This window comes from Pogona vitticeps, chromosome 2 (assembly GCF_051106095.1).
Source record: "Pogona vitticeps strain Pit_001003342236 chromosome 2, PviZW2.1, whole genome shotgun sequence".
NCBI classification, from domain to species: Eukaryota; Metazoa; Chordata; class Lepidosauria; order Squamata; family Agamidae; genus Pogona; species Pogona vitticeps.
Window position 1 is genome coordinate 97,846,672 of NC_135784.1, and position 18,073 is coordinate 97,864,744.

The window sequence follows — 18,073 nt, forward strand, 5'->3', positions numbered from 1 at the left end:
ACAGAGACAGAGACCACTGGATGAAAATGCATTATTAAATTCCAGTCAATCCCTGGAGCTTTGAATTAGGATAATAGATTCCTAATTGGTTTACCCAGTGTCAGGATGTTTGGTTTTTCAACAATAGTTTAGTGAATGGCTAGTATTAACAAGGAGATTCTTATTGTCACAGGTCTGTGCAGGTAATTTCCCTCTGACCTCACTATTTACAACTCCAGCCCCAAATTTGTGTACTCTATATTTACCTGAAATTCCAGATTGCACTCTTGCATCCAGTGAACTGGGCTAGAATCCGTGAAAGCTCGTGTTATTGTAAGCACGGTATGGTACTTTGAAGTGTCGCATGTGTCTTGATGGGTGATGCCACTCCCAAGCCTCCCTAAGCAGTATCATGATCTACAAAAGCCGATATGAATAAATCAGGCTAGGGATAGCATGAAATAATAGCCAGGTTTGCTCTTGATCTGGGATTACTCAGATTACTTCAATTTAAGCAACAGGACTGCTGTTTCATGGCGCTTGTGCTTGTACCACAGAAAATGGCAGCTTTTCTTTAGTCTCTGAAGATGCAGCTAAATACAGCATTGCCACTAACCCTGTCTCTCAGATATCCAAGAAACTGCAAAGAAGCAATGACTCTAGGCTTATCTGCATGATCAAAGGTTACAATCAACTGCACAGAATATGCACTACACTGTAAACTTTTAAGTGGCTACCATGTGATTCCCTTGGATACACATTCACTCAACAAGACTCAAATCCTGAAATGGGATCCTCATTGGAATGATTCCCAGGTCCTTGCTTTCCAGATTAATACCCAGGAAAGGCTCTGCTTCCATCTGTATTGCAGATGGATGCTGTGAGAGAGGTTTGCGTCTAGCAAATGTGTACCTCCCATTGTTCAGCTTAATGATTTCTCCCAATTTACCTTCCCTATTCAAAATGTCAGCATGAGAAAATTGTCAGGTTTTTTTTAAAGGATGTTCAATGATGGAATGGTGCCATTCCTTTGGTTCCTCTTATTGCCTCCCACATGCAGCCACTCAGGCAACACACATGGCCTGGCAGAAACCATTGGCTGAAACTTTATTTTGATGTTTCACAATGGCCTTGGCCCAGGACAAGGGTGGCTATATATAGGCCTGGTCTGTATCTTAACCACTTTGATGCTGAACTCTATGAGTGGAATATACATACAGTATACCATAAATCACTCAGTATTTATAACATTCAATAACACAATTATAGTTAAATTCAGACATAGCTTTGAATTTGTAACACATTATCAGGGCTATTAATGACAGAATCTTTTGGTGATCACTGATTCATAGGGCTGTCATAAGTCGAAAGCAGCTTGATAGCACATTTCGACGTGTTGAATAAGTGTATTTTATAATCATTTCTACACATGTTTACAAAAAAAAGGATCACAGACTTTTCACCTAACATTTGACAAACAATAGAATTAAACAAAAATCCACATTTCCATTCACATTATCTTATTTAAAAGGCCATAGTTTTACATCCTATCAATGAGTTACAGACATGGGTGTGTTTTGTAAGAGTGTCAACTGATGGTGCCAGATGTTTCTGGTTTTCAAGTGATCTAACTGCTGCTAATAGTTGGAAAGAGTGCTTCGTGAGCTGCTTATTATCCTAGCTCTTAGTCCAATAGAGGAAACAACTAAACATGGCTATCAAAATATGGATACGGTGATATCTTGTCTATTGTTATAAATGTATGGACACTATTACTATTTTTTTAACTTTAAAAATAAGCATGTCATCCATAATTATGGAGATTAGCTGAAATATTTTGCTTGTTGACTAGCATAACCTCATCACAAATTGAGATATTTTTAAAAATAAAAGACAAACAGAACTCCAGAATTACCTCTTTCAGACCGTTTGGTTTGGTTTGGTTTCGGGATAATCTTGCCCACTGCATGACCCTTTTCCCAACAAGAAACTAGTTTCCTCACTCCTTCAGCTAGAAATTCTGAGTTGACATCATTTAACATTGCCTCACTGCCTTCACCTTCATCATTTTCACAGCCTTTCAAGTCCCACTTTGTGGGGGGAAGTAATGGAAAGTGTGAGATGAAGACTGTAGGGAGGATAGAGTTAAGGCTTTGTAACAGTGCATGCTTAGGTTATGCAATGCTCATTTTGAATCATATCATTCACCAGTATACTTCTCTTGAATTGCACAGTTCTGAGCAGCCTCGATTTGGTTATATACAGGGTTTTTTAAAAAAAGAAATATATAAATACTTCAATATATAAATATGCAATAAATACTATGCTACTATTCGTCTCCAGGAAGGGACCTGAGAAATGTGGGACTTGAGCTTTTTGAGGCCCCCGTTGTTGGCAGTGTGGCAGCCCTCATCCAATGCTGTCCTGGCATGAGGGTTTCACAGTGTAGCCAAGAAGGTTTCTGGCCATGCTAGGAGGTGGATCTGTGTTGGGGGAGGTCTGTGTGCGTATGTATTAATCAACTGTTTTGAGCTTTGTAGTTACATTTTTGAGGGCATAAGAGCTATCCACAAATTTTGAACTACAGTGGGGTCTTGACTTGAGAACTTAATCCGTATTGGAAGGCGGTTCTCAAGTCAAAAAGTTCTCAGGTCAAATCTGCATTTCCCATAGGAATGCATTGAAAACCATTTGATCCGTATCTGCTCTTTTCCGTCCATAGAAACTAATGGGAAGCTGCTATTCCGCCTTTGACCACTAGAGGGGGATATTTTGTTTCTTTTTTTCTTAGGTCAAGAAAGGTTCAGGGAAGGCAGGGAAAATACAGTCCAGGCAGTACCAGGCAATCTGAAGACTGTCTCCCAATCCACTCTCTAAACGCTGGGAGGAGTGAGGAAGCAGACAGGCATCCTTTTCACTGGCCAACAGTTAACTGAAAGTTCACATTTTGCACTTCCCCTGCCTCCCACGTGGTTTTTTTCAGTTCTTAACTCAAATCTAAGTATGTAAGTCAAGTCAATATTTTCCTATGAGAGTGGTTCTTAAGTCAAAATGTTCTTAACTCAAGCCGTTCTTAAGTCAAGACCCCACTGTACGCATGGGTCTGGCACCCAACCCCAGCATTGTTGAAGGGAGAAGAGCTTTGTGAACACATGTGTTGCCCTTAACAGCCTCCATTCAGTGATGATTTTCAGCAGGAGTGCTTTTTCCATAGTTAAGAACTCAGTAATAGCTCACTGTTTAACATGTGCTGACACACCTTCCAAAGTAGTGCTCAATGACTACTAACACAGTTTGCTTTATGATATTGAACCATTCTGTTTCCTATGCAGATGGGGTCTATGTGCAATAATACACCAATGTATTATTTTGCTGCTAGAATCAAACAGCCAAAACCTTTCAGCTGTTTTCTCATGGTTCCCAGCAGTAGGTGCCACCTACTGAAGGCTGTTTTTGCTGTTAATTTCTCTTCACACCTTAAAAATTTTATAGGTATTTCAGTGACACACGTTTTGCTATCTGCCACAAACCAATAATTTTTCCACTTCCTTTGGCAGTCTTTTAAAAAGCATGAGATGTAATGATTGTTGGTGCTTGTTGTCAGTATAGCTATCTAAAATTCCTTTTGGAGCAATGCTGTTGCATAGGGTTGCCATATGTCAGCTCTAGAAATCTGTGTAGCAAATTGTTTCTATGCAAATTGGCCATGGCTAGTATCTGTCAGGTTTTATCTCTCTGCCAACCTAGCAGTGGCAGAAGAGTTGGGAGGCCATGGAACTTTTCCTGAGTGTCTGACTATTTTACAGAGCTAGGGAAGATGCAGTACTCAAGTAGGAAGCCATTCCAGTGAGGGGCCCATGCCTTTGCTATTTACTGGGAGACTTCGAAAAAGAAGCTTTCAAGCTGCAACCAATACATTCTTACCTGGAAGTATTTCAGTGGGACTTCGTTCCTTCCGATGGTCTGAGAAAGTGGACTTGCCCACAAAAGCTCATATTAAACTATAGCTGTTGGTGATCTCCCAATTTTGAGCCATGGAGGAAATATCTCAGGTGAGTCTGAAAGAGCAGTCTGTTTTTTCTTCCATGAGTTCATTCAGCTTGAAATAGGATAAAAGTTCTTTGCAGATCTTAAATTGAATATGAATCGTTTAAAGAAAAGTGCTGCTGCAACAACAAAAACAAAGCTAGATAGCCGACAAGCAAAAATGCAACTGCAGAACATTTTTAAAAAAATCTACTGAGTAAAGAAACAGGAGAGAAATATGTTTCCATAGCTGTCCATCATTACCTCAGTTAAAATGCTATAAATAAAAAAAAATAGTGTAATAATCTCAGAACTTGCAGAGCTGGGGACCCTATGGATCTTCAGGTCCAGAATACATTTATTACATAGTATATTCATCTGTTGTGTCTCCACAATCAGTGCTGAAATCACAAATAACTATGTAATGTGATAATTATAATTATGATACTTAACTAATAGTGAAACCATCCTTAGAATGAAACACTAAAGCCTTATAAATGCCTCTAAGACCAGCTCTCTGTTGTCCACTATTACGGTGTTTTTAACCTTACTGTTACTGCTCATCATTACATGCATATATCTCCGTTTAAAGACTTCTTTTAATTAAAAGGAAAAGTCAGAGATATCACACCTTTTCCAGCTGCTTCCTTTGCTATTAAGAACACAGCAGTGAGGAGATTGGAGAGGTGTCTAGCAAATATCGTTACATTCTCAGTGTATTTACACTTGGTGAAGCTTATCTATTCCTTAATGGAATTTAGTCACCCCTTCATAATCACAGGTAAACATTAGAGAAAGTCTAGAGACTAAAAGTCATTGTCCAGAGCAGAGAAAAAGGCAGCAAGAGAGATAAATACCTTTTCACTCAGTATCTCTTGTTTTCCCCTAATTAGAAATTTAGATTAAAAATAACTAAAAGCTTTGACTCTAAGTCAGGTGATGCATTACTTAGGCAACATCTGCCGTTCTTTGAAGCCAGATAATACTTGCTTTACTTGAGTGTATGGCAACTCTGCTTTAGTTGCGAGTCATTGATCATTTCAAACTAAGATGGGAGGAACATGAGGGACAGTCTGGAATTAAGTACTGTAATGCATTGAAGGAGGGGGACCAACTATTGCATGAAAAGGCTGGCTGATTTCATTCACTTTTTTTAAAGTATTACAAAAGGACATGGGGCAGTGCTTTGAAAACAAGTTAAATACGGCTCAGTAATTAAGCACCTTCCTAAACCTAACACAGAGTTTTCCACATGCCCATGTTTTTGCTCAGTGAATGTATATTTCATGTAGGTCTGCAAGTTTTTCCTGCAAGTTTTCATTTCTGTTCTCAGCGTGCACTCATTCTCAATACTCAAAGGTGCCTTTTTGGTTCTTTCCGTCAGAAAATCTATGGTTGATGTGTTGGATATGGTTCCATAAATGTCATAGATACCAGATAGACAGTTTTTCACTCACAAAAGACATACTGTAGCTTCCCTGCATTATACTTGTTTCACGTACACCCACACTCCGTTGTTTTTTTTTTTCTATTTTAATTCTTTGGAAGGGAACAAATTAAATACTAACAACGTTGTGTTTCTTGCTTGGGTTTGTTATTTTTTCCCCTGTCCTTCTGCTGTGTTACAGTTACTGTATTGCCCAGTTGGTTGGGTGTTGCACATGCCTGCTGAGAGCATTGGCTGGCTCAAGATCACCACCTTCCTTCCTTTTTTAACAGTCCTTTCTTCTAGAAGTGGGGATAATATGGAAAAAAATGTTCAGTCACTTTTCTGTCCAGTTTATGAAAAATAAGCCTATTTATGCATTGCCTTTCTGGTGTTTAGCCAATTAATAAAGCCATCAGCAATTTGACATCTTCAATCAAAGATGCCATTTATTTATAAATATATACATTAGAGTGATCTATTATCTCAGTTCCTGGGTAAATTTTGCAGTTCTAGAAAAGCCTTATTTGTTTGCAGATAGCTGAAGTGTAATTGATCAAGTTGTCTGCAGACAGTGCATAGAAAGTTAATGGAGCTATAGGAATGAGTATGTCTGTGCACAACACCACAAAGTATCTTTGCGAAATCAAGGCAACATTTGCCTGTACTGGAGTAAAATTTCAGTGTTTGAAGTACCACAGGCACTGCTGTTTTTGTTGAAACAGATGTAACATGGCAGAATTACACAAAACTGCAGAACTGTATTTCCTAGACTATAATTCTCAGAATTTCTAATCCAACATGAGCACTATTGATCATGCCGGCTGGGCATTCTAGTCCAAAATCGGAATCTTTTCAAGCTCTCCTGTTATGAGTCCTACTGGGTTTCCAAACAAAACAGCTCCAGAATTCTGCAGCTGACATGGTTAGTGGCCAAATTCCAGATGTTAGACAAATTCCAGAGTTGATCCAAAACAGTGACATATCTAAGCTTTGCAGGAACCCCATTCCTTACTGCGGTCAAGCCTATAGTCATGGGGGGGGGGGGAACCACAGTTAGTGTGGATGGCAATATAGAAGGGATTAATACTTAAAAGAAGGAAAAAGTATAGAATAAATGAGTTGGTAGGGACCTATGAGGCCATCAAATCCAATCCCTTCCTTGATGCCGGAAACCAATTAAAAGGATATTTGATCAATGGTTGTCTAATTTTATCTTGAATGCCTCCAGCATTTGAGCACTCAACACTTCCTGAGGTAATTGGTTCCATTCTTTTACTGCTCTAACAGTTAGAATGTTTTTCCTGATACACAGGTGAAATCTGGCTTCCTGTAACTTGAGCCCATTATTACATATTCTTTACTCTGGGATGATCAATAACAGATCCTGCCCCTCCTCTGTGTGACAACTTTCAAGTATTTCAAGAATGCTGTTATCTGTCCCCTCCGATTTCTTTTCTCAAGGCTAAACATGTCCAGTTCTTTCAGTCTTTTCTCATGGGCTTGATTTCCATGGCATTGTTGGCCTGCACTCTCTCATGTAAGTCACTAATAAAAATGTTGCAGAGCACCAGGTCCAGGATTGAGCCTTCTGGTACCTTCTCCCAGTTAGATAAGCACTCTCTGAGTATAATTCTGTACCCAACTCCATGTCCACCCGGCAGTTTTTTTTATCCAGTTCACACCTAGTTAGGTTGCTAATCAGAATAAGCTTTGCTGAAGTCCAGATATATTACATCATTCCCATTAAGCCACCAGGGAGGTTACCCAATCAAAAATAAGATAGGATTAGTCTGGCAGAGTTTTCCTTGACAAATTCATATTGGCTGCTACTTTTTACTACATTAATTTTAAGGTGTTTACAGTGAGCTCTTTATAATATTCTTCTGAACTTTCCCTGGGATTGATATCAGGCCGATTGGGCTGTAGTTTCCAGGTTACTCCTTTTGGGCCTTTTTGAAGATAAGGGCAGTGTTAACCGTCCTTCAGTTATCCAGCAGTCTTATGATTAAAAACAAGGAATGCATTGAAAACCATTTGATCCGTATCTGCTCTTTTCCGTCCATAGAAACTAATGGGAAGCTGCTATTCCGCCTTCGACCACTAGAGGGGGATATTATGTTTCTTTTTTTCTTAGGTCAAGAAAGGTTCAGGGAAGGCAGGGAAAATACAGTCCAGGCAGTACAGTACCAGGCAGTCCGAAGACTGTCTCCCAATCCACTCTCTAAACGCTGGGAGGAGTGAGGAAGCAGACAGGCACCCTTTTCACTGGCCAACAGTTAACTGAAAGTTCACATTTTGCACTTCCCCTGCCTCCCACGTGGTTTTTTTCAGTTCTTAACTCAAATCTAAGTATGTAAGTCAAGTCAATATTTTCCTATGAGAGCGGTTCTTAAGTCAAAATGTTCTTAACTCAAGCCGTTCTTAAGTCAAGACCCCACTGTATACTCCTGGATGCAGAACGTGTTGAAAATAATACCGTATTCCCTGACTATTTCTTTATCAATCTCAACCTGCAATCATACTATGGAAAGATAACATTAAGTGGAGGTGGGGGATATCCTGTAACATTGGGGTATCATACCAAACACCAAAAAATGATTTTCTTGATTTCCATGGAAATAGCAGTGTTGGTCTGTTGTAACAAAAGTGATCAGTGTCTTTTGGCAATGTAAAGCCCAACACATTTTATTTGTCCATAGGCATTTATGAAGTGTAGCCCACTTCATACCATGCATGAAGTTTTGCTATTATACACATGTTTCAATGAGAGGGTATAATCCATTAATTAGATACATTTCCGAGTGGGAGAGTATAATTAATGGGGTAAGGGGGAAATGAAATTTGGGATGTAGAAATATTGATCCTTGCTTGAATTACAGTCATTCATAAACAATACTTCAATGTTAAAATATGCCTGAGCGTAGATATGACCTGGAAAATGAATGTGTTTTGATGGAAATCAGAACAGGACAAAGAAAGTTACACTGGAATATTTTCTGGTTATAATAAACTACATACTTAATCTGTATTCTTGAAGGCAAGCCTACAGAGGCTTCCCCCTCCTTTTTCCCTCCTTTCCTTTGCTCTTTGTCCTCGTTTTTCCTTGCATTTTCTCCTGGAAATCATGCAGCAGTGTGTCACTTTTGTAAGCTTTTTGTGCATTTCTTCTGGATCTGTAGCATTTTTTTTTTTGCCATCAGCAAAAGCTGGTGGCAAAAAAACCAAAACCTGACACCATTCTGATGAGAATACAGTACCATTTTAAGCCCCCCCCCCGGTGTGACAAGATGTCATTATTTGCTAAGACTATGTGATAAGTGTAAGCGGCCACTTTATACGCCACCCCTCATTTCCCATTTGTCCACAATAACCTTGTAAGGTAAGCGTTAGACTTTCCTGGCTCTGGCTCAGTGGTTCTCTCAGGTCATTGTTTAGTAGGAAAACGATGCCAGAGCTTAAATATATGGAGAGCAAAACAACACAGTAATTAGTGTAGAGATTTGCATAATATGCAAATATGTGTTATATGCAAACAGTTGTTAAAGTGCAATATGTAAATTTGCATAATATGCAGTTTTTGGCAGTCCAGCTTGGGAAAACTGGAATATGGCAACCCTACCATAATGCTGACTTGGTTTTTAAGAAAGGTTTGTGAGGAGGTGCAGTCGTCCCTCACAGCTCAGGTATCTCCCTCTCTGTCTGTTATGTGCCAGTCTTGTATTATTGATACTGAATGGAACTTTCAGACTCCAAGGCTTCAGACATCCTTTCACCGAGCATAGGAGGAAACCTTGTCAGTGCAGGGATACATAATTTACTGAAGTGTAAACTAATTTCCTTTTGTAATGCACAGTTTTCTTCTTTTAATTTAGGGTCCTCTTGGATTGGATGGCAAGCCAGTAAGTAGTGCTCTAAGTAACAATTCATACTATCAGTTTAGGTCCTGTTGCTTCACAGAACATAAATAAACTGAAAGTATCACTGTTCAGCTGGGCTGTATCAGGGAGTATACCGTTAGATATACTGTACTATAATGAGAAGCTGTCTGCTGAACCAATTTTGATCTTGTTAGCATAACACTTGATTGATCTAAGCCATCTGAAGCTCCAGTCATGGATGAGAGTTTTTGCAGACATTTAATTACCGTATCTGCCGGTGTATAAGGTGACTGGGTGTATAAGACGGCCCCTCAACATTCCCACTCAAAATGTAGAGTTTGTTATATACTTGCTGTATAAGACTACCCCCTGTTCCGCATGCGTGATTCTGCTTTGGCTGCATCATGGGGAGAGTTTCTTTTGTCCCTTTTGGTTCCTTTTCGGAGAGAGCCAGGGTTTGCTGGAAGAAGGAACAGCAGAGAGGCGGCAGCCATTTTAGAGAGGCAGCAGCCATGTGGTCGCATCTCAAAATGGCTGCCACCTCTCTGCTGTTCCGACAGTCAGCTGTTCGGCGCTAGAGTCAGGCTGTTCCCAGGCTAGGAGCGGGGCTCTACTGAGTCTTACTACCAGGTAAGTGACTTCGCTGGGAGAGAGGGAGGGTTTGCTAGACATGCACCCGGTGTACAAGACGACCCCTCCCACTTGGAGGCATGTTTTTCAGGGCCAAAAAGTCATCTTGTACGCCGGCAAATACGGTAGTACATAATCATTATATACATATATTGTTATGGTCTTTGTCCTCAGAGTGCCAGTCTTCCAGGCATAGGTATGACTTCTCACAGCTTTCAATTGAATGTGGAATTACGGTACCACAGGATTTTGTGATAGCCTTCCATTTGTTTGTTTTCAAAACTGAGTTCATCTAATCCTAACCAGTGATTATTCCCAATGCCTCTATATTACCTATAGCCATATCAGAGACCTCTGAATACTAGCTGCTAGGGAACATGAGCAGGAAGGTGCTGTTTCCAGGCTTCCTATGGCACCTGATTAGCCACTGTATTAACAGTCAGTGTGTTGAACACTTCAGCAAATACAAGTCAGATAACTGAATTCTCTTCCACATTTTTGGGAGAACCCCATTATGAAGAAATTTAGAAGGCAGGCAAAAGGTTTAAATGTCTACAGAGCTTTCCAGCTTAGATATCCACAGAGAAAAGGGGAAAGCTATAAGCATAAATGGTGATATTTATTGTTTGAGCTAAAGTAGAAGTGTAGATTAATGAGCAATTTGCTTATTATTCTCTTGTTGATCTCTACAGGGGCCTCCAGGACCAAAAGGGGATAAGGTAAGATTATTGTCTCAGAACATTCTTTAAATTCCTCATAATTGTCTCATAAAGCTTCTAGTAAGAGAAGTCATGCTGTTAAATTTTCAGTTTTGATTTTCTTCCTTATCATACTGGTATTCATATACGATAATAGAGAAATCAAAGTGAACTTCTAACATGCCGCAAAAGCATGCCTCGCATTTGTCATTTAAATATTCTAAATAGCACACATGGAATTTTAAGCCTGGCAATTTAAAGCAGGTTAACTGTGTTTGAAAATCTCATGGTTATCACACTAACCACAGCCGTGTATCCCCACCTTTTTAACAAACACTCCAATACTGCTCTTGGTAAGATAAACAATCCTGAATCTGGAATTCAGCTCACTCTCTAAAAGTCATTAGTAGAATCACTTCATAACAATAACCCAAGGTAAATTATTAAGATCACCAGGACAGAATAAAGAAATAAAGTTGCAAATCCTATTTAGAGTGGGCAAAACTTGGCATCAAAGCCAACTACCATCCGTGAACTTTTTATATGGGAGCAAACTAACCTAACATGATTGATACCGGTATATAACCTTTAATCTTGGCTCCCATTTGTTTATTTCACATAAACACTTCTTTATTTCAAGAATTCAGAATCTCATTGGTTGGGCTTCCTAATTTGTTTTTGGTCTAAGTAAAAAAAAAGTCTAAAAAGTCTTCAGTTTATTTTTTTTTCTGTAAGCTCATGTTCTGTCAAGCTCTGATCCCAGATACTTGCTGAAACTTTGTATTTTTTTAAAAAAATCAGTTTTAAACTCCAACCACTCTCAAAATAATCATCCCCTTTGGTTTTTCTGCTGTATTGCCTCCTGTTCGCAGATTGCCAAGACTTTAGCCATCAAAGTTGATCTTGAATCACAGATGGACTCACTGTTTTGCAGTGCAGTGCGAAAATATGTTTGCTTTCCATTAGAGTACATTTTGACTGACTAATTTTGATGTGATTTTTAATCTTAATGTATTTTTAATTGTTTTTTAAATGTGGTGTTTATAAAGTCTTTATAAATTTCTTCTTTTATCTCTTGTGACCCATTTTGGATCCCTGATGAAGAGAAAGGCAACAAACAAACAAATAATATAAATAAATAAATTAAATATCCAAAAATACCACTAGTACTTCAGTTTTTTACATCTCTTGAAATAAACTCCAACATGTGTTTCATATATACACACTACTTAATTTTCACTCTTGACTCCAACAATGCCATTATGTGCATTAAATGAGTGAAGAATCTCCAAGACATCATGGAAGTAAGACCAAGGTAAACTATTAATTCATGAAAACTCTACATGTAATTGGATGCCCTTTTTATTCAATAAAATTAATGTAATCTATATAGCAAGAATAAATAATGGGAAAAGGAAACAAATTGAATGATTCTTGTGTTTTGTAGGGCGATCAAGGGGATGTTGGTCCAAGGGTAAGTCCCATTAATAACTATGAACATACTTTAAGTTTAAATGAGAGTTTGAAAAAGATAAAAAAGGAAACCTGTGAATTATAACACCATCATGACTTCCCCTTCAATTGCTTGAATTTTAAGGAAAATATTCTATGTATAACAATTAAGTTCCTTAAAGGCCTGACAGCTACAGCTGTGTTGATTACAAATCCCTTCCAGCCTAGTAATGTTAGAAATTACTAAAGTCTACCCTCAGTTTGGCCCAATTCTTTGTTGCCATGCTGGCTGTGTCCCTTGGCTGGAGGAGAGTTGGATCTGGCATAATTCAGCTGTTTTCTCACTCATCTCTTTTCTGCTCCCCCGCCCCCCGTGGCTGATCATTCTGTTGGCAAATTTCTGAGATCAGGTAGCACAAGGGCAGTCAGCCTGAACAAGGACAGTTGTCCTGGCAGGAGAGGCTTCTCCCCATTTCCAACTCGTTAAAATTCATGGATCTCTGAGTTAGAATTGCACTATTATGCTACACTCTTACATACACTTGCCTCCATTGAACCCAATGAAATCAGTAAGGCTTACTTCTGAGTACATGTGCATATGGTTTCATTGTTTAATTTCCTTCCATGATTGTAATCAAGTTTAATACCTCATAATCTCATTTGATTATCTTCATCCAAAGCTATCCTTATACCTCCCTCTTTTGTCCTTCCTTGTTGTTACATTATCACTCCAGGATTTGTGGAGGGGGTCAGTTCTTTGTTGCTTTGTAGAGGTATTTTTAGTGGTGTAGAGTTAATAGAGTATAAGATTACAGTGGTGGTGGTGGTGCAGATGATGATGAGAAATAAAATGGAATTTTGGTACCCTAAGTCCTGTGTATACATTTGAAACTCCAGGCCCAGACATGCATGAGCCTCAGCTGGATAAACTGTTTTAAAAGGTAAAGAAGAAACATGTAACAATAAGAAAACCGATCAGTGAGCTCATTTCGTATTTTTTTTCTACTTTTGATTCTTGTCCAGATGGAGGATTGCCTCATTTAACTATAAAAGAATTTAATCAAGTTTTCTTGAAGTCGTATGAGCTAGCATATGGACTTCCTTTCTTTGACTCATTTTATTTGTGCATGATTTAACTGGACTGGGAGAGAGTTCAGTAGAAATAAGTACATGTTTCTGCATTCAGTGAACTAAAAAAAATAATTTTTATTGTTGTTTCAGATAAAATTACTGTATTGTTCTTTCTTGCCCGCCCTCCCCCCATCCTTCTGGGATTTACAGTCAAGGTTATTATGTGTCTTTTTGTGCATTTGTATAAGGAATGAGCATTGAGAGACAAAATATCTCAGTGGTTAAAAAAATAAATGAAATTAATGAGGTGCTCTAGAAATTTCTTTAAAGAATATTGTTTTTAATACTGAAAGGAATAAAGCAGTAGATCAGAAGTCAGCTGATAAATAGAGTGCGAATCTCTGTGATAACAGACATGCATTTTAACAGCATGAATTAAAAAGAAAACTGTTGTGGGAAATGGTAAAACAGACTGCCCAGGTTTTCTCTGTGGTCCTAGAAAATTCTGAAGAATTCAGCATAATTTTAAAATCCAATTAAATTCACAGCCTATGTAACAAAAATGCTGAAACTACTTGTGTATTATATAACATGTCAGATGCAATTAATAAAAATACATGCAATATATTGATTTTATTTAATTTAGGGAACATTCATCCCAATTATACTCAATAAGTGTTCAGTCTTTTAGAAGTATAGGAGGAAGCATCTAATCCTGTGTCATGATGTGACTACATAGTGGGAAAAATCCACATGGATCTACTGTGCTTTTGGGAAGTCAGATTTCCTCAGGTGAATTCTCTGTAGCTAAACACACAGGGGTCAGTAAAGGAAATTAGCAATCAGTCCTTCTTTGCAGTCTTTTGAGGCTGCTTCTTTTGTAGCCATCCAGGTTTGCAGGAGACAGTGCTACAGCAGAGCTATCTTAGCAAGCTACAGTGAAATCGTAATTATCAGTTTCCTGCTGTGGCCAAGAGCGCCTTTTTACAGCTTTGGTTGATTGCCTAGCTGTGCCCCTAACTGGAAAAAGAAATACCCAACAGACGTTACCCACAGTTTTTCATGTGTGGTCGAATAGACCAGATGGGCTGGAAATCAATCAATCAATCAATCAATCAATCAATCAATCAATCAATCAATCAATCAATCAATCAATAAATAAATAAATAAATAATAACTAAAATAGATTGTTGTAATACTCTATATGTAGGGCTGCCCTTGAAGTTAGTAACTAGTCTAACAGGTCCAAAATTTGGCAGCCAGACTGATTACAAATACCAGCAGATACATTTCCACAGTCTTGGCACATCTTCACTGGCTGCTAGTTTCCATGGCCAATTCAAGGTGTTGATTATGACCTATAAAGTCCTGGTTGAGGACCTCAATATCTCTCTCCCATAAAAGAGATACCCATCCCACCCATTACATTTCTCCCAAGTTTCCAACATATGTTTGTCAGGTACCTTCCCTCTCAATTTTTAAGAAATTAGTAAAAGCTAACTTTTATTAGTTATTTTACTATCTGAGATGTTCAAATCTGTTTTAATTTGTTTAATTCTATTTAAAGATAGATTTTAGCTAGTTACAAGGTTTTATGTATTTTTATGGTATTTTTGATATAGTATTTTGTATTCTATAAGTGATTTAACATGTTGTGAACTTCTCAGAGAGTGTGTGCACTATGGGGCAGTATATGAGTGAGTGAGTGAGTGAGTGACTGAGTGAATTAATTAATTAATTGATTAATAGGTACTCAAGCACAATAATAGCATTAGTATCAAGCCTTTAAAGAGAGAGAGAAAGAAACAGCATTATTAACAAAGATGTTTGAAAGGGACTGATGCTTGGGAACAGTGGAGTCCTTTCCCTTTACAACCGAGGGAGCTGGAGAACTCACACACTCCTTGCTGCCCACAAAGCTGTTCTCTGTCATAACACATGGGACAGGGGCTAAGAATGCAACCTGAGATTTCCCCCCCCACACACTCTCACCTCCCTTTGAAACACTTAGTCTGACCTTTCTGCACTCCACCACTGTTTAGAGGACTGATTGACAATTTTCTCCTCTTCTGCAATGCTGTTCTACATCGGCTCAAATGCTTGCACCACCTGAACCAATATAAAGCCATTCACTTGCAAAAAAACAAAGAGTAGAAGCCCCAGCAGCAGAAGAAAACAGTACTGTACTGTATTTATTTGGGAGGAACTGCAGGATGGTTTGCACTGACTTAAATGGGGCGGGGGGTGCGCACTCTGGCGACCCTAATAGGGCTTCAAGGTCAGTGAGATATTGAAGGAGTGGTTTTTATCAGTTCCATCCCCCCCCCCCCAACATGGATTTCCATGGCCAGGTGGGGATTCAAATCTTGTTCTCTAGAGTTGTAGTCCAACACTCTCCACTACACCACACTGGGAATCCTATATACATTGCGTAGTCAATGCAAAATAATACAAATCTGACCTTCCCAATCCTGGCACAGTGCCCATATTGTTTGTTGATGTATATACCCCCTCTGTCAGTGAATCTATGGCATAGAATTCTTAAGCACAAAATACTCCTTAAACAGCCCTAGACAGCCTCTGTGCATATGGAAAGTGCTTTCTCTTTCCTGCTGTGCTGAGAAATAGCTGTCTTACACACTATGAATTTGGAAACAGTTCTTATCAAATGATGACATCTCTCCTAGTAAAACTTCAGCTTTTCTCTGCAGAATTAAAGCACCCCTATTGTAATAAGACTGCAACCAGAGTGCATACACTAGCTCAGTGATGGTGAACCTATGGCATGCGTGCCACAGCTGGCACACAGAGCCCTCTTTTTGGGCACGGGAGCCATACGTTGCCATTGAGAAATACTTACCCATCCCCTGATCCCGGATTTTGTCCCTCCCCTCTGCTGGTGCAGTGGTCCAGTGGAGGGGTGCAATGGTGACCATTACCGGTCTAGCCCAATGGGGGATTGGTGGACTGGTAAGTATTTATTTGTTAATACTGCCCATAGGAAAAACAACAACAAGCATTTAATCCTTGCAGTGCAGGAACAGTTGTTGTTGTTTTTTAATGTCAGTGTTGGCACTTCGAAATAATAAGTTGATTTTGTGTTGCAGTTTGGGCATTCGGGCTCAAAAAGGTTCACCGTCACTGCGCTAGCCTATTCCCTCCGCACAACAATCCATATGCCATTTTCTCTGTCCAGCAGCTTTTGCCCAAAGGAGGCGTTCCTCTCCCTAATTTACTTGTTAAGGGCCAGTTCTGCTTACCTGTTATCCTCTAAACTTAATTTGTAAAAAGACTTTGCCAAGGACTCTTACTAATACCAGGACAGCGCCCTAGGAAGGGAAATCAAAGTACAGTATCTCTAAGCATGTTTCTTTTCTACGTCACTGAATACTCGAGGTCTACTATTTCCTTTCATTGTTAGTATTCACTTGAATGTTTCCTCTGAGCAGAGTATGTGTTAGATTTGGTATAGATTATCAAGAACTCAGGAGGTTCCTGAGCTTCTCAGACACAGAAGAGCCCTTGCAGAAAAGGATACAGAAGTAATTGGCCCCAGAAGGCTTAGGAATTGCACAGCAGTGCTTTGATTAGATTATAGATTCTTTTCATTTTATAATGTAAAATGCTGCCTAGGCCCCCTGTTAATTAAATTCCATTTCCTTTGTGATCTCCTTAGGCTAGTACCACTTTGATGAAAACTGGGACATCCCCATCACTATCAGTTGCATAATCATTACGGTGCAATCTACAGTGAAACGTATTCTCCAGAAAAAAAAACATGTTGCCTGTTCCTTATCAGACGAGTAGGGTAGCTCACTTTCTATAATGATACTGCTGCATTTGGAACCATCTCATAAGAGAGGTTTCAGAGCCTTCCATCCGTTTGGTTTTATGATCTACGTCCTATCTTCCTAGGAAATTTTGTGCTAGTTAACACAGAAAACAATACTAATGCGAGATCGTACCTGGAGGAAAAGTGGCAAGAAGGTGTCTAGTGATTGGTAATGCCTGATCCATTCCCAAAGGAGAGTTGTGGGCATTCATTAAACATACACCATAGAATGGAAGTACTGTATTCCCCAAATGTCTTTATGGTTGTTGTTGTTGTTGTTGTTGTTGTTGTTGTTGTTTTAAAAGAAAAGAGAACATTGCAAGCAGTTTCCAGATGTTATCAATTACATATAAAAGCAGTCTGCGTTTAGAAGCCTTTGTGTTATGTAATGTGTGCATGCCTCGATTTCTTAAATTTGTTGTGCCCCTTGGGAAAGCAGACCCTTGGGCTCTCAGCAGGACTAGCAATGAAACAGTTTAACAGTTTGACTCTCTTGTCCTCCTGCTTTACACAGCCACATTCTCTGTCTCTGTCATACACAACAACCATAACAGTAACCCATAAACATATATACAAAACCAAAATGCTTCTGGGTTTTTAGGACATGCCTTTGGAATCCTCAATCATTCTGTTTTCCCTTCCAGTCCTGGGGACGTTCTTTCCTGTGACACCATCTGGTCTGAATTGTTTTTACTTTCTTAAATTGGGCACTATCTTCTCTTCAGCTTCAACAGTAGAGTTTATTTCCTAAAATTGTTTCCTGGCTTACATGGAAAGATGCATTATTTCAAATTACATGCTCTGCAGTGACAGTAAGGAAACAACCATTAGCAGCTGCTAATGCCTCTGAAAGAGCCAGTTTTCTAAAGACATTCATTTTCAGAGGGAGGTAGTCTTATAATTAAAGCAGAAATTACATAATTATGACTGAGCACATCATGGCCTAGAACAGCACTAAATTGGGTAGAACTTTAGCTATAGATGGGCCAACGCTGTTTGATCAAACCCGTGTTGTGAAAAAGCATTGTGCCAGTAATTTTTTTCTTCTTCCCTGTTTAATCTTCCAGCTGTGCAATTT

The 18,073-nt window shown here is 39.0% G+C and overlaps 1 protein-coding gene across 1 annotated transcript in view; it reads left to right on the forward strand.

The window, feature by feature from the left end:
- Positions 1-18,073, forward strand: part of COL23A1 (collagen type XXIII alpha 1 chain) — a 412,306-nt gene that overhangs the window by 320,885 nt on the left and 73,348 nt on the right. Inside the window, exons 6-8 of the mRNA XM_078385693.1 lie at positions 9,307-9,333; positions 10,635-10,661; positions 12,088-12,114. Of these exons, the coding sequence (XP_078241819.1) occupies positions 9,307-9,333; positions 10,635-10,661; positions 12,088-12,114 (81 nt within the window). The remainder of the gene's footprint in view (positions 1-9,306; positions 9,334-10,634; positions 10,662-12,087; positions 12,115-18,073) is intronic.